The sequence below is a fragment of the Elephantulus edwardii genome, unplaced genomic scaffold (genome assembly GCF_000299155.1).
Source record: "Elephantulus edwardii isolate Elephantulus edwardi_28Jun2011 unplaced genomic scaffold, EleEdw1.0 scaffold00010, whole genome shotgun sequence".
NCBI classification, from domain to species: Eukaryota; Metazoa; Chordata; class Mammalia; order Macroscelidea; family Macroscelididae; genus Elephantulus; species Elephantulus edwardii.
Window position 1 is genome coordinate 9087184 of NW_006399760.1, and position 24074 is coordinate 9111257.

At 37.7% G+C, this 24074-nt stretch overlaps 1 protein-coding gene across 1 annotated transcript in view; it reads left to right on the forward strand.

Moving 5' to 3' along the window:
- KYNU (kynureninase) overlaps positions 1–24074 on the forward strand; it is a 204108-nt gene that overhangs the window by 11601 nt on the left and 168433 nt on the right. The window contains exon 2 of the mRNA XM_006880748.1: positions 10003–10123. Coding sequence (XP_006880810.1) covers positions 10003–10123 — 121 coding nt within the window. The remainder of the gene's footprint in view (positions 1–10002; positions 10124–24074) is intronic.

The window sequence follows — 24074 nt, forward strand, 5'->3', positions numbered from 1 at the left end:
ATGGCTGGCGAAGAGATTGAAATTGTTCACAGCTTCAGTTTGCTCGGCTCCACAGTCAACACTCTTGGCACCAGCAGTCAGGAAATCATATGAATTATGAATTATAAAAATAATTGGATAATACTTATTTTTAATGTATATTTACTCATTATAAGTTTTATTTCATTGACACTTTAGGTAAATATAGGAGAAATACAATAAAGTTCAAAATAAGATTTCGAACATTTTTGCAAAAATACAGGAGGGATAATAAAAATCTGAGTAAATACAGTGGAAGTGGAGAAAGGTGAAGAGATTCGATATTTAAATTTCTCATTTAACAAGATTGATGTAATATTATAAGACACAGAGCATATGTCTAAAAGTTTCTGGTTAAGGCAAATAGTGATGTCATTCTCTGACAAGGCATAGTATTAATTTAGAAACCATTCATTTTTTTAAAAGTTATTTTTCTTTTTTTTCTGCCAATTTTGTCCTTAATCTCATAATCCAAGAAGGCAGTAGCTGCATTTCAAATTGCTGAAATAGAGTGCTATGTGATATTTTAATCCTAGAAATTAATAGGGACAGATTTGAGTTTTCTATGTGTGAACTCATTTAATGTATTAGAAGATAATTCTAGAAAGCAGGCAGCATTAGTAGCCTGGGCTGATATCCACTAACTCTAAAAGGAGGAACTGTCAACATCTACAACATCTACAATAGAAAACCAATTCATATGAGATCAGAATACCCCCATACTTCCATCTAGATCCAAGTCTGTTGTGCACAGGAACCTCTGGTTCAAAGGGATGTGTATGACTCTCAGATTTTTTATTATTTTTTTTTCTTACTAACAGCTAGATTCTTCTTTTCTGCTATTATGTCTGTTTCAATTAAAACCTGGCTGAATGGCAAGATGGACCAATCACATCATTAGTAATTTGCACACATTGTTTGCATGTTCCCACTCAGTCATGTGGAGAAAGAAAAAGGAAATAGTGTAGGAAAGGAAAGATATTCTGAACAAGAAACATTGCAAAAGGGATGCAAAGAAGACCTCAAAAGATTTATTTTAGAGACAGAGAAATAGAATTAGCAATTGAAATTACAAGATTAATTTAATGAGTAAATTCCAGTGCTTAGCTTCTAGACTTTAATCTTTCACAAAAGATTCTCAGGAGGAAATCTTGAATATGCTGGATCTCAGTGGAGGTTCCTTGTAGTTAGGATTTGAAGTCCCTGGCAATGGATAGAAATCTCAGTCCAGAGTCCGAGTCTTCGGAGAGTCATACTTTAAAGGAGGTTCCAGCTGTTTCCTCTCAGTGGATGAGCACAATTTGAGGGTTACACATGAATTTTTCACTTTGGCCTCTTAAATATAAGGTTTGTGTTATATCAAAGATTTGTTTGTTACTCCAGCCCAGTATAGTAAATTAGCTGAATGTCACATATTTTAGGAACTATGGTGTTAAGAGATTTACAAGCCTATTTTTAAAATTTATGTTTGTCCTTAGAAATTACCATAGTTATAGACAGATAATCATCTCCAGAGCTGGAGAGGCAGCTATGAGGCAGCTGTGCCAATTTGATGGCAGTGTGTTGACAGAGATTGCTGTGTCTTCATAGAATGATGAGGTCTCCTTGTTCAAGTCTTTTTCTCCTTCTGGCTATATAATTCTGTCTCCTACTTTTCTTTTAAAACTCTCTATTTTGGTGCTTTCCATTTCCCTCAATTTTCTTAACAAGGAATTTGATCACTATTTCTATCCTTGGGTGTTAGTGATCATTTTCACCAATAAATTATTCTTAAATTATGCTTTTATCCTCTAAACTCACACTTGTCTATTTGGTCCTCCACTCCTCCCTACCATTTTCTTTGATGTTCTCTATTGTTACCTGGCTGTGCTGTTACGGATTAATTCCAGTATGGACAAAAGTAAATCTGCTGGGTTTAAAATTGGGCTTAAATTTACTGATGAATTTCAAGTTAAAATTGGCTTTAAAAGCATAATGTTTGCCTTGGGTTTACTATTCAGCTGTCCTAACTGGATCTGTTAGGTTGTTTGCTTTTGCGAATATATTAAATAGTGCAGTTCTTTCTCATGGGGGTGCTGACCTATGCATTAGCTTTTTTATTTAATCTGTAGCTCAGCTCCTAAGGGTTTATTGGCTCTTCTATCACAGATCATTGTTAGTAAGCCTAGCTTCCTTTGGATATTGTTTCTACAGCTGTTCATTGTAACATCTTTATGTTGATTTAATTCAAGAGACACACCAAATGAAATCCACAGCTATAAATTGATTCTGAGTCACAGCAACCATAAAGAATGAAATAAAATGACCCCTATCAAATTCCCTAGATTATTACTTTTCACTGGAGCAGACTGCCTCATCTTTTGCCTGCAGAGTAGCTGGTGGGTTTGAATAACTATCCTTTTCAGTTAGCAATCCAACTCTTAACACATTGTGCCAGCATCACTCCTTAATTAGGAGTGTGGTGTCAAAGATTTATTGCTCAAAATAGCTTTCCAAGCCACAGACTTCGACTTTGCTATGTGGATGACTGAGAAAATGTGAACAGGGTTCAGTGCATTAGCTTATCCACGAAGGGATTGGCTAGTCTTGCAACTAAGATATTCAATTGGACAAATTCAATGGAAGATTTTGGGAATCTCATCACCAGCAAAGATGCATCCAAGTATGCAAAGGACACATTCTTTGGGGCCAAAGATTCCTGCACCACTCAGACCAGGGCCTACAGGAGCATCAGCTGCAGGAGAGAAACACAAAGCTGACCTGAGTAGAGCTAACCTTGGGACAGCTACTCTGTGAAACCAGAGCTAAGGGCTTTTGCCCAAGACATTGGAGGATTTTGAAGAGAGCCAATATTGGTAGGACTAATGGATTTGGTTTCGTTTTCTTTAGCTTCAGCTTGATCTTGCATATGAGTAGTTGGTAGTATGTTCTACAGTCAGTGCTTGGTCTAGTTTTCATAGCTGATAATTGAGCTTCTCCAGCGATTCTTTCCACAGATGTGATTGATCTGATTGCTTTGCATACCATCAGGTGAAATCCATGTGTATAGCCTTCATTTATGTTTCTTATAAAGAGTATTTGCATTGAATAAATCATTGATTGTACAACATTCTATCACTCTATAGCCAGCTTTATTTCTATCACCAAGTCCATGTTTGCCAACTACTGATCCTTCTTTGTTCCCAACTTTTGCATTCCAGTCATCCATTATTATTAATGCATCTTGATTGCACGTTCGATCAATTTCTGAGTACAAAAAATTGGTAGAAATCTTCTATTTCCTTCTTTTTGGCTCTAGTTATTGGTGCATGTATTTGGATGATAGTGGAATTCACTGGACTTCCTTTTATGCATAGGTTCATAATCAGGTATTGCAATTTGTGGTTGGCTATTATAAATTGTATTGCTTTCTTGGTTTTCTTCTTTGAGTTCTCTTTGTTACTTTAGAGGAATCTCTTTGACTTTTGAATATTGATCTTGTATCCTGCCTTCCAACACCAAAGCTCAAAGGCATCAATTCTCCTTCAATCCTCCCTAGTCATTGTCCAACTCTCTGATGCATAACAAGTGATTACAAAGACCATGGCCTGTATTAGAGGCACTTTAGTCTCCAGAGAGAAACCATTGCTCTTCAGTACTTTAAAGAGGTCCCTAACAGCAGACTGTCCCATAGCAATACGTCTTTAATTTCCTGGCTGCTCATGCCAAGAGTGTTGACTGTGGAGCCAAGCAAACTAAAGCGGTGAACAATCTCAATCTCCTCACCATCCATCCTGATGCTACCAATTGGTCCAGTGGTAAGAATCTTTGTCTTCTTGACATTGAGCCTCAACCCATATTGAAGGCTGCAGTCCTTGACCCTCTTTAGCAAACACTTCAGGTCCTCCTCAGTTTCAGCAAGCAGTATTGTGTTATCTGCGTAACACAGATTGTTGATAGATCTTCCACCAATCCTAATGCTGCATTTCTCTTCATGGAGCCCAGCCTCCTGGATGATCTGTTCTTTGAGCTTTGTCATTGGAGAAGAGTATTGAGGGTATCATGAACTGCTAAGAAAACAGACATTCATCCTGGAGGGGTTAAACCGGGCTGCTCCTGAGGCTTCGTCTGACATACTTTGGTCATGTTGTAAGGAGAGACTGGTCCTTGGAGAAGGACATCATGCTTGGGAGGGTGGAGGGCAGGCACAGGAGGAAAAGGCCCAATAGGAGGTAGTTTGATTTGGTGATGGGGGTAATCGGGATGGGTGTGTTGGAGACAATGAGATTGACATAGGACAGAGCAGAGTTTAGGGTTGTTGTACATAGGGTCACTATGAGTCGCAAGTTACCTCAGTACAGCAAATTGACAGACCAGTGCTGTACCATTTTAAAGAAACCTGTTAGCAAAATTAAAATTAAGAAGATAATGTTTTCAAAAGAAAAAGTTTTAAAATGTTTAGTCATGAGGATAAAGTTACTTATATCAACAAGCTAGCATTCCAGAGATAATCTTCCTTGTCTTTAGATTCTCTTGAAGTTCCCTTAAAAAGCTAATATTGACTACTAGTTTAACACAACACCCACAATACACAGCAAGACTTACGAAGAAAATAGCTCTTTAAAGTTTATGGAAAGATAACATTTAAAACTATTTTTTATAAACTAATAAGAAATTTTTTAAAAATTAATTCTCACAATGAAAAAGTTGTACTTGCTTTGTAATTATTTTGCTTATTCATGTGCTTGTTTGTACAGTGTCTTTGGGAACTAGGACTGTGCTGAGATTTTTAGTCACTCACCTCTTGGTGCTCTTCACCTCTGTCCAAGCAGCCTTCACTATGTGCTTCATTATTTAGAATCGGTTAGACAGATTTCACATGGGTTTTATTGCCGAATCTTAAATTATCTAAATGGAAAAATTAAATTATGGTAACTACATGCTATGTTAAGTTGATGATGAGTTATACTGTATAATCATGAGTAATTAGTTTAAACTAAGGCATCTATCTCAGTTTGTTGGGTTCCCCCCCCCATTTTGTTTTCTTTTTAATTAGGAAGTCCAGACCTTCTGAAGTGTGATACAAGGAAACTAGGTTGTGGGATTTTGAAACAATTTCTATATCCAGGTCCTACACCAGACTACCTATATTAGAATATCTGAGTCAGGCACAAGCACTAAAGCTCTTGATGTGATGAACCAGGAAGTTAATGAGATCTATAAAAGTCTCTCTTATAGATGTAAAATATTAAATACACACACACACACACAAATAACCCACGAAACTAATAGATGATTATAACTAGATTAAAAATTTAATACACACATATATACTTCTCACTTATTAACTATTTCATTACCCAACATTTTGCATTTATTAGACTAGCAAAAATAACTATCTGGTGAGCAACGAATGCCAAGGCCTTGGTGGGGGTTCTGATTGGCAGACTACAATGACATGTGAAAAAGAAGATGTTGTTTTGCAGTATTTTGCTCTCAGAATGGCAAAGGAATGCACTTGTTCTAATTCATTGGGATACAAGGTAGATAATAAGCGGGGATGAGGATGGGACTATTGAGGCAGGGGCTGAGGCTGTATCAGGAGTGACTAGTGTCCTGAAGGATCAACCCCCTCAGAATGCTCTGAATCAATCAAGTTGCACTTCCAGAACCATAAACAATGATGTATTCTGTGATTTTTCCAAGAAATGAGACATCTCAAAGCGTAGATCTAAAATGTTTTATTTAAGGCATACACAGAGTGATATCTAATGAAACAAGGTTGCAACCTTTTAATGTAATTATTAAACTGTTGCCATAGTTTTAGGGACTTGCATGACTAACCCCAAGACTACAGGCCTCTGGTGGTTCAAATCTACCAGTGACTCTAGGACAAGGATGGGTCATTTGTTCCTGTGTGATTTGCAGCTTTCTGCTGGAGAATCAGCTATGAGTTGATTCTGGTTTGATTTCTTTTAAAAGATAACACAAAATCATTATTTTTTAAAGTCCAAGAATGTTTACAAAATACAGAAGTATGGTTATTAGAGAAAATTTACAAAAGGTTTCAAAATCTCCTATCTATCCAGATGTTAGAAAATAATGCCTACATCCTGGCCACAGCTTGAATCATTTTGACTGACCAATGATTTTGGAACCCATTACAAAGAAGTAATGTGTGAATCAAGCAGAGGCTTACTTTGGAAAGAGACATTTCAGGAAATCCCATAGCCTTTTGAAATAAGCTATTGACGTAAGAGAGAAAACCTGTAGAACTGTTAGCATATAACAAAGTTGTATGCTGAAACTGAAGAGGACCTGAAGCACCTGCTGCAGAGGGTCAAGGACTGCAGCCTACAATATGGATTGAGGCTCAATGTCAAGAAGACAAAGATTCTCACCACTGGACCAAATGGCAGCATCAGGATGGATGGTGAAGAGGTTGAGATTGTACACAGCTTTAGTTTGCTTGGCTCCACAGTCAACACTCTTGGCACCAGTAGTCAGGAAATTAAAAGGCGCATTGCCATGGAAAAGTCTGCTGTTAGGGACCTCTTTAAAGTACTGAAGAGTGATGGTGTCTCTCTGGAGACTAAGGTGCATCTGATACAGGCCATGGTCTTTACAATCACTTGTTATGCATCAGAGAGTTGGACAATGACCAAGGAGGATAGAAGGAGAACTGATGCCTTTGAGCTGTGGTGCTGGAGAAGAGTATTGAGAATACCATGGACTGCTAGGAAAGCAAACAGATTCGTGCTGGAAAGGGTTAAACCGGGTGGCTCCTTGGAGGCAAGGATTCTGAGGCTCCGTCTAACATACTTTGGACATGTTGTGAGGAGAGACCAGTCCTTGGAGAAGGACATCATGCTTGGGAGGGTGGAGGGATGGCACAGGAGGGGAAGGCCCTCTATGAGGTGGATTGATTCAGTGACTGGGATAATCGGGATGGGAGTGTCTGAGACAGTGCGATTGGCACAGGACAGAGCAGAGTTTAGGGCTGTTGTACATAGGGTTGCTATGAGTCGCAAGTGACTCAACGGCATATAACAACAACAACAACATGCCCATATTGACTCTGGCAGCCTACTGGTAAGGAGTTGTGCTACTAACCCAAAGACAAGTAGCTCAAATCCACTGTCTGCTATGTAGAGAAATAAAAGGTAATCTCCTCATGATCTGTTTTCAGAGGCTGAAAACCTCTCGAGGGTCAGATCTTAATCAAATTCACCTAAACAACACATAAAAGCAACTTCAAAGAAGAAAAATATCAGGGAGATATATTTTCTACAATAAATATTTTGGACCACCATCTATCCTTGGATATACTAAAGTTTGGGGAGCTCTGCTGGCCTAGTGGCAAGAAGCTGCACTGCAATCCTAGAGGTACTCAGTTGAAATCCACCAGATGCTCTGCTGGAGAAGGAGGGGCAATCTTCTCCTGTACCAGTCAGATCCTATTTGATGGTACACACACACACAAAATAACAACATTTTTTAAAAGGAACAAGAATATATGAATGTATATGATGTATGTGAATCCTCACTTGCTTTTGAAAGAAAAGACGCAATTAATATATCTGGACAGGAGATTCCCACCCACCCTCTGATTCATTATAATTAAATTATTCATGTAAATAACTTCCAACAAAAGTGAATTTTGTACAACAGAAGCTGAACTTTTCTACAGCCAACAAGCTGACATTGAAAGACTGAGAAATATGTTCACACCTACATCTCCAGTAAGTTTCAGTTCGGCATAGAAAGCAGAAGTTCTAGAATTTATGAAGGATTATATGAAAGATAGGGATTTTTTTAAAGATAACTCTACAACTGGACTCCAAATAAAAGGAAGCTCCATGTGATTATCAGTAATTATTGATGTCACAACACAGTTGGCATGACTGTCTTGAGAATGGGAAGAAATGAGTCATAAATTTACTGCAATTTCCCTTTTCATTGAAGACGTCACAATGGGAAGAACTATTACTATTCGCATGACGACTACATTACTCTAATGGATATAACTTGCTGTTTAATCCTGATGGTATTTAAAAAAAAGACTGTTTTTTAAAATGGAATCAAATTCAGCATTTAGCACATAGAATACAAAATATTAGCTCATTTATTTTGGAGTTTATTTTCCTTCTTCTTCAAGTGCCAAAGCTTTTAGACTATCTCTTTGTTCCATACCATGAAAATATTTTTTCTCTGAGTTCCCCCCCCCACCACGCTCCCATGACGTTTGAGGACAGGCTGATCAGTAGAACTCTTAGAGAAGATGCTTATTCACAGGTTGATTCTCATGTTTTTCTGTCAGCCTTTGTTTGGAACACTCTTCCCTCATCTTTGTTAGTGATTTAAGCTGCCAAGAGTAGAGATATTTGATGGAAAATAGTTTATCATTTTATTGGCACAAAAGAAGTGTAGACTTCAAGATACAAAGCCCTGTTTGTCTTTCATATTGTGGAGATTTCATGGCACTGGGTAAGAGAAAGGTTGTCTTTTGATTGCTTTTGTCTTTTAAAAAATATACCTTCTTGATATTTCAGCCTACTGATGCTATATGCAAATAGGGATCTCTGGAGAAGTAGTCCAAAGGAAATTGTGTGATAAATCCAAAGCCCACACCTCTCTGGAAGTTTGAATCCACCAATATCTCCACAGGAGAGAATTTGACAATCTCTCCCGGTTACAATTTACAGCGATAGAAGCTTAATGGAATTTTAGCTATAAGGCAGTTCTGTCCCAATAGTAATGAGCTAGCACATTATAGAATACTGACTGAACACTAACATACTATCAGGTGATGAGCTTTGGGATTTATTAAAGAGATAAGCAACTCAACCAAGGAAAGAAATACAGTCAAAAGAAATGGGCAACTCTTCTTCTGGCTGTATGGGACAAAATAACTAGGTTTACAATGCTGCTTTTCTTTCACGTTGAAAGGCATTTTGAAAATAGCTTTCTATACGAGAGTTGCATACCATCTATTCATCAATCAAAGAATCCACTATTAAGAAATAAGGCACGACTATGCGACTTACTTGCAGTGCAAGAAACTGCACTTCAATCCCAAAGGTACATGTTTCAAGACCACCAGCTGCTCCATGGGAGAAGGATGGGAAATCTCTTCCTGTGTAATTACTTCCCTCTGAAAACCTATCAGAGGGTAAGCCGTGGGTCGGTTCCGGCTCCAGGGAACAAAACAACAACAACAACATATGACTCACTATCCGGGTGGGTGCTTCGTCATTGTAGGTTACTGATAGAGTTAACACATTCAGAGTATTTTAGGCTTCAATTTGTAATTATTTGAATGTTTGGTTGAAATTTGAGCCAGGGTGCATAAATTCGTTTCTAAATTAGAAATAAATGATCTTCCATTAGACATCCCTTTATTCTATAAGTCAACAAAGAATAGTTATGAACCCAATTTAAATGTCTGAATAATATCTATTTTTTCTCTTTTCGTGAGTAGGCTTAAAAGATATCAGTGAAAAATGTCACAGAATCTATAAAAGGGGGAACTCTGCTGGCTTAGTGGTAGGCAATTGCACTGCTCACCCAAAGTCTATCACCTGTTCAAATCTACCACCTGTTCCATGGGAGATAGATGGGAAACTCTTCCAGTGGGTTTTCAGAGGCAGAAAGTCACACTGCAGGAGCTGGTACATCCTACTTGCATGGCGTGGCTATGGATTTGAACTGTATACCTTTGGGATTGCAGTACAGCTTCTTAACAGTAGACCACCAGAGTTTCACATCTATTATAATATTGATTAATGTAGAGGTTTAGCACTTATCTAATTGTACATTTAATGCAATTAGATAAAATGATGCATTTTCCATAAAAATTATGTTTTTGTTTCTTTTCTATTGCCTTTGGTTATTTATTATTGCAAGCTACTTAGTTACATGAATTGCTTGCACTGAATTAACAATGCCAAATAGAAGAATGTTAACTAACTGACCAATCAATTTTTACTTTTTCTTCTCTTTCAGTTGATTTATCTTTAGTGAATAAGGATGAAAATGCCATCTATTTCTTGGGAAATTCTCTTGGCCTCCAACCAAAAATGGTTAAAACATATCTGGAAGAAGAACTAGATAAGTGGGCCAAAATGTAAGTATCATATTAAGAGCTATTATTTAACATCTTACAGAATAATTTAAAAATTAGCTAGATTGTCTAATATTTGGAAAGGTATATAAAGCAGTCCAAATTTTTCAGAGCATAGAGGAAAATTAGGGATGAGACACTTCAATAGTTTCTTTTTATTGGTGAGGCTGGGGATAATAAATGTAATATAAGGTCCCCTAGCAGGTAGTGGCAGAGTCAGGAGTAAAACTCAGAAACTATTGAAAGTGTTAAGTCTTCTCCCTGTGCTGACACATCTAAAGAAAATATAACCAATTTATTTTACGTCTTTAATAATTGACAAAGAAATTAATATTCAAGATTTGTTTTAGTTTTTCCATAATTAGTTCTTAGCAACATTGTGTCACTGATGTTAGTGAACACAAGGAGTCCTTTCCATAGTCACTCTCCAACAAATCGGAAGGATTGCAGTATCCAAAGCACTTTATTGCAGATCTGGGACAGCAGAGAGAATCCTCTCAAATACTACCTCCCTATCTAAGTCTAAGGATGGTTATTGGTTTTAAATATGTAGGTTAGGTGTTAATTAACATGCTGTTGTTGTTGTGTACCTTTGGGTTAGATCCAACTCATAGCTGACCCTCCAGTGTGTTTTTAGAGGCAGTTATTTACACAGGAAGAGATTGCACATCCTTCTCCCATGGAGCAACTGGTAGATTCAAACTGCATGACATTGGGATTGCAGCACAAAACTTCTTGCCACTATGCTAGCAGTGTGCCCTATTAACCTATTATTATTGCTAATTCACAGTTACATCCAAAAGAATAGTTTACATACAGTCAATAGTAAACAGACAAGTTGAGGCACAATTTATATATGGCTGAGAAAAATGCAGTTAGAAAAGATAAATACTAGTTCAGGAAAGATGCACTATCTTTCTCAGTAAACAGTTTAAGGTAGCTTGCATACTGCAGAGCAGTTACAACAGGATCTGAGGACTAAGTACATGTAAATTAGATGATTCAACCAGTTTTGCAGGCTGGAAATCAGGGTGTCAAATTTTTAGAACTATGTACTTGAATAATCCTGAATTGATTAATACCACCCTATCCCAGAACACTTAATTGCATTCAGACCTAGACCAAGAAGTGGTTGTGTAAAAAGAGCAAAGGAACACTGTGGTTTAAGAACAGGAAAGGTGTGCATCAGAGTTGTATCCTTTATTCACACCAACTCAGTCTGGTTGCTTAACAAACGATTCATGAAACCAGATTCTATGAAGAGGAGTATGAATGGCATCAACAGTCTGCATTATGTTGATAACACAACTTTGCTTGCTGAAAGTGAAAAGGGGATGAGAATCTTGCTGCAGAAGATCAAGGACTACAGATTTTGGGATGGATTATATATCCACAGCAAGAAGACAAAGCTCCTCACCTCAAGCCCAACAATTTTGATAGGTTTAGAAAAGATTGAAGCTGTCAATTATTTCATTTTGCTTGAACTAACAATCAACACCCATGGTACCAGCAGTCAGGAAATCATGAGATTCATTGAAGTGGGCACTTCTCTAAAATACTGAAGAACAATAAGGTACACCTGATTCAGGTCATGGTCTTCTCAATCACCTGCTACACATCAGAAATCTAGACAAAGAATAAGAATGGCAGAAAAATAATTGATGTCTTTGAGTTGTGGTACTGGAGAAGAGTACTGAATATTCCACAAACTGCCACAAGAATGAACAGCTACGTCCTGGCATGTGTTCCTTGGAGGCAAGGATGCTGAAGCTTCATCTTTTATACTTTGGATATGTATCTAGGTGAGGCTATTCCTTGGAAAGGGACATCATGTTTGGGAAGATGGAAGGTCAACAAGAAGAGGATGACCACCAATGAGTTCAGCAATGGGCTTTAATGGCTCAGAAATTATGAGGATGACACAGAATAGGGAAGGTTTCAGGTTGGCTGTTCATAGAGACAGTATGAGTTGTACTCATACATCTAATGACAACAACAGCACTTACTACTTTTCAATCATTTCACCATGCTTATATGTTTCTGTGATGCTGGAAGCTCTACCGCTAGCTTTTCAAAATCTCACAGGGTCATACAGTGAAGAGGCTTCATTGGAGCTTCCACTATAAAACAAATTAAGAAGAAAGGCCTTGTGATTGGATTCTGAAACCAGTGAAAACTCTATGGATTATAAGAACACCATCCAGTAGAGGGCTAGGCAATGATTCTTATAAGGTTGGAGTCCCTAGAAATACACAGCGGTGTCAATGAGTGAATAGACACATAATAGTAAAGATGGTGGAGGATGAAGAAATGTTTTATTCTGTTGTACTTGAAGTCATCAGAGGTCAGAGTCAAATCTGTAGGAGCTAACAACACAACTGTATCAACTCTATACTATAAAAATCACCAAAGAGGGTGTATGAAAATGTATATTTGTGTTGATCACAGGATAAGCTGTGCCTCAGAACTTCCAGGCAACAATTTGACTTCTATGAATGACACACCCACTGACATCAACTCTTCTGTGGGTGCTGTGCTCATTTGTGTTAAATTGGACATACTTTCAGTGCTGGCAATGTAAATACCATTGTTATTATTATTACTATTATTATTTATAGAAAGCAAACATTAAACCTTAATGATCCATTTTCAGAGAAGAATCATAGCCTTCCCTAAGTTACTGGTATTCTTTCTTGTGTCTCAGCACAGGTACATCATGGTTAAGGTTAGATGTTGTGTTCAAGTCACCACTGTGTCTGGCTGTCACCAAGCTTCTTGGAGGGGCCCACACAGCTCCCAGGGCTCCTACTCTGGTTTTACACTTCTCCTTTGGCTGGAAAACCTCTCAAGGCCTCTACTACTGGGAAATTCCTAGCCTTGCAGCTGACTCCTACCATGCTAGCTGGTGGAGTAGAGGTGTGCAGCACTTATACTGGGTACACTCAGGTCCCTTTTGATCTGCACAAGCTCTTTTAGCTCTACTGGCATACTTCCTGTCCAGAGGTATAATCAAGTTTCTTCCTTGCATAGACAAATGCTTTTGCTCTTTTTAACATCTTGAGTGAATTTCTGTTCTTAGCTCTCTCCTTCAATGGGCCAAGCATGTTTACTACTATTTTTGCTTGCTATCTTGAGTATTTAAACTTTCTTCTGTTTTTATGAGATTCTCAGCACAGGAAACCCAGGTCCTTGTTTTAAAAGACAAGCTCTGTTCCATACTGTTCTTGATGAGGATGTCATTCTCACCTGACTGGTTCCAGTTTCTGTGCCTCTGCTGGATTGGGTCCTTTAGCTATATAGTAAGATGGCAAAATTGATCACCCCTTAGAAGCACGCAGTCACATTTATACAGACCTGAAAGAATTTTATGCACCTCACTGCACAATCCCAACCAATTATTTCATGGCACTTATAAAGCCTTGGCAGAAAGACCATATAAAAAGCAATTCATACCCCAGGGGGCAAGAGATTGGGTGGATTAGGAACTTTTATTTCTATACTAATCAAGATTTATTGAGAAAGATTCTCTATTGATTCTTTTCTATGGAGGTTTGTTTCAACTATGGTGCAATCTTCATAAAATCAGAATCTACATTTTTCTCCGTCCTCTCTGTTTTTCTAATTAGGAAACCTTTCATTTTCCAAGTCCACCCTCCTAAGGTTCACTGATTGACCCTGCCTGAAAGTTTAGTGCATTGTTGTTGTTTTTGTTGTTAAGTGCCATCGAGTCAGAGGCGACTCATAGTGACCCTATCAATGAAAGTCCTGGACACCTCCTGTATAACTCTTGTCCTTTCTCCAAGGTTCATAGGGTTTCCAGAGGCAAGCTATTTACAGAAGTGGATGCCACTCCTGCTTCTAAGCTTGTTTTAACCAGGGAGCTCCACCAAACACTGTCCACCATGGGTAACCTTTCTTACATTTGACTCATCAGTGTCACAGTGTTTGGCTTCACACAGACCACGAGTTACCTCTGTACAGCAAGTGGACATACCAGGGTTACACTACCTTTGAAGGCCGAAAAGAACAGTAAAACACAATGAAAAAAGAGCCCAGAAACTTTCCTTGCCTGACTGCCACCAAGAGGAGCCGCCATGGAGACGACAGCCATTCACCTAGATTAACCGGCTCACTTCCAGAGTGTAAGAAGACTCCAGTCCCCAAGCCTCCTGAAGAATTTTAAGCATTAGTAGTAACTATTCTAGTATAGTTCCAAACTATCTAGGATAGGCAGTAATGAAGGTACCTGTCCGCGTTACTTTGCAGTCTCTATAATAGTTTTAGTCAGTTTATTACAGATATCTTTAAAAATATCTAATATCTTTTTTAAAAAATAATCTCTCTTTATGGATTCCCTTTTGTCAATAATTGCAGAAAAGTTAAAAATTAGATTTAAAAAATGTCCTGATTTTTTTAAAAAAATATTTTACTATCTTTTTGGTGAAAGTATAAAGTAAAACAAGTTCCACTCAACAATTTCCACATGTTTTGCTAAATATAATTGCCTGCATTCTTCACATTTTATCAGTATTTTCATTTTTATTCCAATTGCTCTGCTCTTAGTAATCCAGTCTCAATCTCCTCCATCCAACCTTCTCAGATACGCTTTAGGGTAATTGTTGGCCATTTGATCTCATACACAGGATTTTTTTAAAGGAGGGCAATGCCTCAGGGTTATATTCCTTACTTTATGGGCTCACTTGATATTTAGCTAAAAGGTGACATCAAAGGATAATTTCGAGTCAAGATTTAAAGAGTATCTCAGGGGACCATTCTGGAGAATTCCTCCAGTTTCAAATGGTGTAGGAAGTGTGGATTTTTTTCCTGCATATTATCCTTATTATTTTAATCTGATAAGTCAATATCAAAGATGAGCTAAACACAGAGGTGAGAGGAGAGAAATGATTCAAAAATGCAACCAAAGCTGCTAAAAATTCTAGAGGCAAGACAATTGACTCATAAATATTTAGAATGTCTTCTCCACAATTTTAAAATGTCCTATACTGCTTGTACCAAGGGTGTTAGTTGTAGATTCAAGTAAGGTAAAATCGTCAACATCCATCTTTTCTTTATTTATCATGAAGTAGCTGACTGAGCCAGTGGTGAGAATTTTTCTTTTCTTGATATTAAGATGTAAGCCATATTGAAGGCTATAGGCCTTGATCATCTGAAGCAAGCATTTATGAAATGTATGAAGCCACTTATGACTTTATCTGCATAATTTTTATGCATAAATGGCAAAATATTTATCACATTGGAAGTATTTTGCATCAGTAGGTTATAGTATTTAAAAAATGAGGGTCATAGTCAATAAAAATGATCCCTATTTATTGTTGGCCTTAATATTAAAGAGAGCAGAGAATTAGATTGAATGAATTTGAACTTTAGAGTGTCCTTGACTCTTGAATATTCATTCAATGGGGCTGTGAATTTTTTTTCCCTCTAGACACTTTAAAATGATGTTTCCCTGATATCCATTAATATCCTATGGCTATACTATTATTTTATGAAATGCAGTCATAATTTTCAAGACTTCAATTATATCCAAGGAAAGGGTTTCTCTGTCACAACACTTAACCTTCTTCTTTTTTTAAATCATTTTAATGAGCATTTACAGAGATTTTGGATTTCCATTCATTCATTGCTGCACTTCTCTTCCCGCCCATCCCCCCCCCCCAGTTTGCTCCTCTCTTTCAAAAGTAGAAGAAACACTCCTTCCCTGGTACACAATCCCCCCGCACCCCTCCCACAGCCCCAAGTACATTCCACTATGCAAACTTAATTGTGGACTCTTGTGATAACCATAAGACAATTACCCTTCTATTGTTTATATTTTCCAATTTTATATTTTACTTTGACAATAGGCAAATCTACAGTCTTAAATCTTTCTATTTAATCTTCTTTAGGCATTTAATGATTTGTATTTGAGGTATACTTAAGTGTTTGAAATCATACATATTGAATTTTAAAAGCATCTTCTGAGAGAAATATCAAATGGACTGAATTTTCCTTGTTTCTCTTATTTTGCTTACTCGTGCTCTGGCTCAACAAATTAACCTTCTCTTTATAAATGACCTTCATAATAGATCTCAAAATTCTGCTCACTATCCCTTTCTCTTTCTGTTCCTCACAAAAATGCAAAAGCCTATTTCCATTGGGTCACAAATGCATTATGCTAGGGAGCTCTGCTGACTTACTGGCAAGAAACTGTGCTGCAATTCTGAAGGTATGTGGTTCAAATCCACCAGGTGTTATGCTGGAGAAGGAGGGGAAATCTCCTCCTGTGCCAGATGGATCCGACTCCACAGTACACAACAACAACAACAAACAAAAGACAAATACATTATGCTTTCTTTACGGTACTGTTTTTTGAAGCAAATTGCCAGAGTTTTCTTTTGCAGCTTCAGTGGGTAGGTTGGATGTCCGTATTTCTGATTAGAAACTAACAAACTTATTATAGTTAAGAGTCTGAACCAACCAATAGTCAACCTTCCATTGGGTTTCCAAGTCTGCAAATCACTTAGGAAGAGATTGCCCATCTTTCTTCCAAGGAGCCCTGGTGAGTTCTAACTGTGTGAGATAGAGACACTACCTCTGTGATAATAGCACAGCTCACTAGGTAACCCCTAGCCAGAGCTGACCGTGAACTATTTATGCTACCTAGATATCTGTTACTCTTTCCATTTCATCAGACCAGCTATATTTGTGGTTATATAAGTACTTCTAAGAACTCTGGTATTTTAGGTAAGATTAATTAAAGAATATATCCCGGTAAATGGCATTATTAGCAACCAGCTGCATCACTGACAATTAAAGATTCATTTTAGATAGTAATGTGTATGCAGAAAAGTTTTGAACGCACTATGAAAGAGTTAGTTGCTGCTGACCTTTGTAATCTTATTTATTTTAGGCATTTTGTTCTTAAAATAAAATGCTTTTTAAAGTTACAGATAAAAAAAGCACATGATATGTCATGGAACAGTGATTTTTCTCCCCCCGTACTTGACATTAGTGCTGCCTGCCTATGGGGTCACTGGAAAAGTTGTGTTTTCACCAAGGAAGGATAGGAAATCAGATTTACGTACTTATTTTGCAGAATGCATGGAGCTCTTTAAAAGCAAGACCACTTATCATCTTGCTAAATAGATAGAGATTGGTCCTATTTCAAAGAGAATTCAAGTTTGTTATCTTTCTAACTAGATTTGTATCCAAAATCTAATTTTGTAAGCAAATATTGCTCTGTAGATAATGTAGGAGAAAGAGCCCCTCTCGTGGCAATAATTTATGCCATTTGTTAAAAATAGCCAAATTTCAAAGAAATGGAAATGTTATGTTTATACTTAGTTAATATAGATGCATATTCCTGGTGAATCACGACTTTTACTTACCCTCTGTTAGAAGTGAACTCAGAGTTTTACTGAAATAAAGAAGGTCAGAAGAAACACTGATACCTAGAAGACATCCTGGACTTCAAGAGGCCAGTTTGCATTGAGCACACTAGGTGTGCTCATGGGAGAAAAAAAACACATGACAAAAAGTTACTACAGTTCTTCTTACCATTTTCATTTCTATTTTCTAATTTCCTGGAATCTGTTGATCGAGATTAGGCTACACTAACACTCTTGACAAACATCTCTTTAACAAATAATTTCTCACACAAGCCAAAATCTCAACCCTTGCTTCTTTCGGGTTGTTATTAGGTGTTGTCCAGTCAAGAGTAATTCATTGCACCCCTGTGAAAAACTGATCTGAATCTTCATAGTCTCTGACACACTCAAGCCCATTGCTGCAATCACTGTGTCAAGTCGCCTACTGGAGGGCCTTCCTCTCTTCCACCATCAGTCCACCTTTCCAAGCCTGGCATCCCTCTCCAAGGAATAACTGCTCTTAGCAACATGCCAATGTATGTGAGAAGAAGCTTCATCATCCAAGAAGCACTCTGGTTGTATCTTCTCCAAAACTATCTGTTCGTTCTTTTCATAATCCATACAATATTCGAGATTCATCTCCAGCACCACAGCTCAAAGGTATCAATTCTTTGGTCATCCTTATTTATTTTCCAGGTCTCAGGTTTATAGTAAGTTACTAAAAAGACCATATCCTGAATCAGGCACTCTTTAGTCCTCAAATTATTACTTCGCAATAGTTTGGAAATGTCCTCGACTACAGACTTTATCAGTGCAGTATGTCTTGTGATCCCCTGATTGCTGGTACCAAGTATATTGCTTGTGGATCCAAGCAAGATGAAGTTGTTGATAGTCTCAGTTTTTCCTCCATCTGTCATGGTCTTTGCTTATTATTCCAATGGTGAGGATTTTTTTCTTGGTATTGAGGTGCAGTCCATATTGAAGGCTACAAGTGTTTAACCTTCTGCAGCAAGTGCTTCAAGTCCTCCTCACTTTCAGCAAGCAAGGTTGTGACAAGCAGTTACAAATTTCTGAAAGCTTACCAGTCGCTACAAAACACCAGAAGCAGAGATTTCAAGCAAAGATGAAGTTTGATTCAAACTGGGACTTCATTTAGATCAGAGGCGACATTTAAGTCATGGAAGTGTCCCAACTTTAACATTTGTTATATATGTGGATAAGTAACTGTTCTGCTCGTCCTCTGCCCCTTGAAAAGGCAAATGGCTTTAAATAATGTAATTACAGTGAAATTTATAAAGATAAGAGGAGGGAAAAGAAGATTAGCCAGTGGCATAATCTGTAAGGAGTTGCACAGCCCAAAGGTTTAGTCAATGGTTTCTTGGGGAAATATGGGCAATTCATTCAAACCATTGCAATGACAGCCTGGAGAACCCAATGGGGAGGGTCAGCAATGAATGAGCCCAGACCTAAAGGCAGCAAGGAAGAAGAGAGAACCTTAACAAGATTGATTGAACTCTGCAGGACTTCTGGAAGCAATTAATATCAAGTCACAGGTGGTTGCTATCCTTCTAATCCTTGCAGCCAAGCAATTTTGATATCCTTTGAAATTCAGAGTAAACAAGTCTGGCTTTGAACAGGAAAGGAAAAATTCATTTTGGAAACTTTGTCAGGATTTGTTCAGGAAAAAATTAGTTAATATTTTAGCTTCACAGGTTAGACAAAACCTGAAATCAAAGTGAGTTGTCTGTGTGTGTGTGTGTGTGTGTGTTTTGCACATGGTGATGAGTTAACTGCCTCTCAAGTTCTCTTTTCCTATCTAATATCTAGTAAGAAAAAAAAAAAACCAACCAAAATACTGTTTTGAATGAGAGCTATATAATCTTTTCCTTAACTCTAAAATGTATGTTTCTAACCACACTTTAATCTATAGCTACTGTTTCTAATGGCAGGCCACTTTACTATGGGTTACATTTCCTAAATACATTTCTATACGTGACTGCCCCAGGCTAGTAAGTTGGCAAAATGAGGCACTGGCTCTATGATACTTTGAAAGGAAGGAGATACCCAAAGCACTGTAGGAAGAAATTTATCCTTAAAGATTATTACCGCTTTGTCTACTAGAGTGAGGAGTAGGTGGCATAATATTCTGAGATATAAATTCTCTGAGGCAGAACATAGAATTTTACTACCTAAGATGTATTGTGCTATCAGCAAAGGCCATGGAGCTCGATGTGATTAAAATTTAAAAAAATGGAGGAGGAATCTAAGTATCTGCCTTTAACTACCATTTAATGATAATGATTTTTGTCTTTAGCGTTTATATTGGAAGCCAAGAAAGAGGAAAGCTTCAGGCTGTCTAATAATAATAATAATAATAATATGAATAATAATAACTAACAACTGCTCTTCTCTTCTTGTTGAGGGAGAGGGATAGAGAGCACATGTGGATAGAGGGAGTTTTCACACTAGATTTAGATTACAAAGAAAACTCAGAGAATGAGAAAATAAGCGTAGTTCTGGAACTTCTACTATGTATCGGTTTCTGTTACATGTGTCATTTCATTGATATCTCACAGTGACTCTATAAAATACATGTCACCATTTACTTCTACAGAAGTGGAAAATTAGCTCCTCATAAAAGAAGTTTCACAATTAATGTTGACACGAGCAATGATCTAACAGGTGACAACAGACAAGTGCTAAATATTCAGGATTTTGATTGGTAGTTTAAAGGTGACTGCAGTGGGAGCTCTGGTGGCCTAGTGGCAAGAAGCTGCATTACAATCCCAGAGGCATGCGGTTCAAATCCACCAGCTGCTCTGTTGGAGAAAGAGGGACAATCTCCTCCTGTACCAGTCAGATCCGATTTGACGGTACACACAAATTAAAAAAAAAAAAAGGGTGACTACAACAGGAATATTTACACCATGAAAAACAGCAATAGTTGAAAAACAGACTGTTTCCTCGCCTCTCATACATACTCACATGTCCATGTTTCAGAGCTGGTTGACTACTTCACTATTCTGAGCTTACTGAATTCCAGGGCATGAATTCAAATCCAGCATGACATACAAAACACATCGTCATTCTTTACTTCCAGGTTTACAAAGTCTTTGGATTTTAATAATAAAGTTCTAAAGCAGAGCTATGCAATAGATACAAATATCTAATAGTGCTTACAGACTTTGCATTACGATAATTTGCTTTAATCATGTCTTACATGATTTTTTTCCTCCAAATTACATTACCTTCTTTATTTTCTTGAGAGTTGAAGCCGTATTTTGTCTATCTTGTGTTTTTACCCATATTTGCTTTAGTACTTGCCAGAAGGACAAAATTAAACTGGATTATCTCTCTGTTTCTATCAGTTATTCCATCACTAAATAAGAATAATGAAGCAAGGAAACAAAGTTAACATGCAAGGCAGTGTTTTATTAGGGTGGGAAGACCTGGGAGACACAGAGCAATGCTATTTGTCTCTTCTGGGATAGAGGAGGGAGTGCATTTTTGAAGGATCTCAGTGCAGGTTTTAAGAGTTAACCTATCAAACTGGAAAGATCATACTTTTTATTTGTAGCAGAAGGAGGAAATCATCTTACTGACCATGTAAGGCTGTTTTAGATGGGAGCAGTTAAAGTACTTAAACATGAGCTCAGTTCTTCTTTCAAGATGACTAAACTTAGGAAGTGTCAGAAACATCTTTCAAGATGGCTAAACTCAGGAACTTTAAGAAGCATGCATGTGTTTGTTAAAGATGACCATCTCTTCTCAGAAACATATATTCAGTTTTCAAGATGGCAATTTCCAGATGAGGTTTCTCACCTGGGAACTCTGTTATGGGGTGGTTTTCCTAAACACCAGATGTCAGTCTTGTTGGTGCCTGAGAAGGGGGGGAAATGGTACCTAGCAAGGAGAGAGTTCTTGCTGCTGTTAGTTCTCATCCTGTGGACTATGTATGACTCAAAGGACTCTTATTGTTGCCTTGATGCCCTAATTTCTTCCATCTTCACCTGGCTAAAAAAAGAAATCAGATGAGAGAGAAAAGAGGGGATGATATTTGAACTACAAAGTAGCATAGTGTACAGCAATTTTATTATCCCTAACAGACTTGGTTTTAGTGTACAGAAAGCATGGATGCTCTTCAGAGTAATTGCTCAACTTGTTGAAGTAGATCTGAAGTGGGCCAAGCCCTTGTTACAGCTCACAGACTCAACAGGGTATCAGACTTGCCAAGGAGAAAGGTGAAGAGACAAAGATGAATGTGAAAGTAAAGGCAGTTTATGAGCAAAAAAATACACTCCTGAGAGAGGAGTGGGTCACTTTCAGTGAAAAGCAAAGTGTGGAAAGGCCATTGTGCTTTAGGGAGATGTTTTTACTATGTTTTGTGACTTATAGCAGCCCTGTGTTCAACAGGTCTGAACCCCTACTCTATCCTGAGCCAACTTTATCAGTCTCTGACACACTTACACCCATTAGTCCATCTCATTGAGGGTCTTCCTCTTTGCGTTGTTCTTCCACCCTCCCAAGCATGACATCCCTCTCCAAGGACTGGTCCCTCCTTGCATCATGCCCAAAGTATGTCAGACGGAGCTTCAGAGTCCTTGCCTCCAAGGAGCAACCTGGCTTCATCCTCTGCAGGATGAACCTGTTTGTTCTCTTAGCTGCCCATGGTATATTTAATACTCTTTTCCAGCACCACAGCTCAAAGATATCAATTCTTCTGTCATCCCAAAGTCATTGTCCAGCTTTCTGATGCATAGCCCAGAATTGTAATTTGCTTTTATAAGCCCTTAGAATGAGTTTATCCTTTCTTTATCTTGTTGTTGGTTTTGTTATGTGCCATTGAGTAATGACCAACTCATAACTGACCCTTCAGCAAGTTTTCAGAGGCAATAAATGACATGAGAGAAGATTGCTCATCCTCCCGTAGAGCAGCTGATAGATTAGAAGTGCTTGCCTTTGGAACTGCAGAGCACTTTCATAAGATCAGAAGCTCGGTATCTGTCAAAAATTCTTTATACTTGCCCTTGTGTCATTTCACCGGAATTTTTTTTTTTTGTCCCTAACACGATGAACAACAGAACTGAAACTTGCCCTATCGTACATCATCCTCATGATCTCTGATATACCTGGGCCCATTGTGACTGCTGATGGCATTTAACAGCATTATGACAGAAACTGTGTCAATCTATCCTTTTGAGGATTTCCTTTCCTTCTCTGATCCTCTTGCCTTCCCAGCATGATGCCTTTTTCCAATGACTGACCCCTCTGACAATATGTACAAAGTATGTTGAAAATGTGAGAGAAACTTTTACCACCCATGTGTCTAAGGAACACCCTGGTTGATATTTGTGCAGGACAGACTTGTTTGTTCTTTTGACTGCTTCTAGGATATTCAGTATCCTCCTCTAGCACTACAACTCAAAGGCATGAATTCTTCTGTCATTCTTCTACATACTCAACTTTCGTATTCATAAGAATTAATTAAAAAATTAGTCACACCTTAATCTTCAAATACACATCCTTGTTCTTTAGAACTTCAGAGAGGTCCTTGACAACAGATTTTCCCAATGTAATATGTCTTTTGATTTCTTGACTGTTCTTGACTGTTATTATTTATGTTAATTGTGAATCTAAGTAAAATGAAATCATTGATAAGTCATTGTTCCATCGATCATGATGTTGTCTGATGGTGAGAATGTTTTCTTGAGGTTGAGATGTAATTAGTATTGAAGATAGTAGTTTTGTTTTGTTTTTTTATCTTCTATAGTAAGTATTTCAAGTCCTCTTCACTTTCAACAGACAAGGTTGTATCATCTGCAGCTTGTTGATGAATCTTTCAATCCTGATGTCACATTTTCCTTTTTATAATACAGTTTCTCAAATGATTTCCTCAGGATACAGATTGAATAGGTCTGATGAAAGGATATTACCCTGTATGTAACTTTCTGGGTTTTAAATTATTCTCCTATTCTGTTAGGATAACAACTTCGTGGTCTGGGTATAGGTTTCTCCTGCACACTAAGAAGCAGGATTGGCCATATCCTTCTGAAATAACAGCCCTTCAAAAGTCCTATGAGTAACAGAGAAACATTGTAAGCAAAAACATTAGTTAATTGATAACTGAAGTCTGCATTTTAGATGCCTGTGTAGAGAGCAAGCCTAAAACAGAAACAGAGACTGACAAGATTAATTGATAACTGAAGCCTGCAGTTTGTAAGATTTTTCTTCTTTTTTTACCATGTTGTTGTTAGATGCCATAAGGTTGTCATGACTTAAAGTGACCTTGTTAAGCTCAATATGAAACTTTGCCCAGTCAGTGACATCTTGCCAACACCAGGCATGCTCAATTTCATTAAAATCACTGTCAATTACAATCACTGTCAATTCAGAGAGTCTACCTCTTCCTCTCTTTCTCTGTTCCTCCACCCTTCTCAGCCTGGTGTCTTCCTCTAAAGACTGGCCCATCTTGATAATGTGCTCAAAGTATGCAAGATGAAACCTCATCATTCCAGTCTACAAGGTGCACTCTGGTTTATATTTTTCCTAAGACAGAATCATTTATTTGTTTCGCAGTCCATGGGACT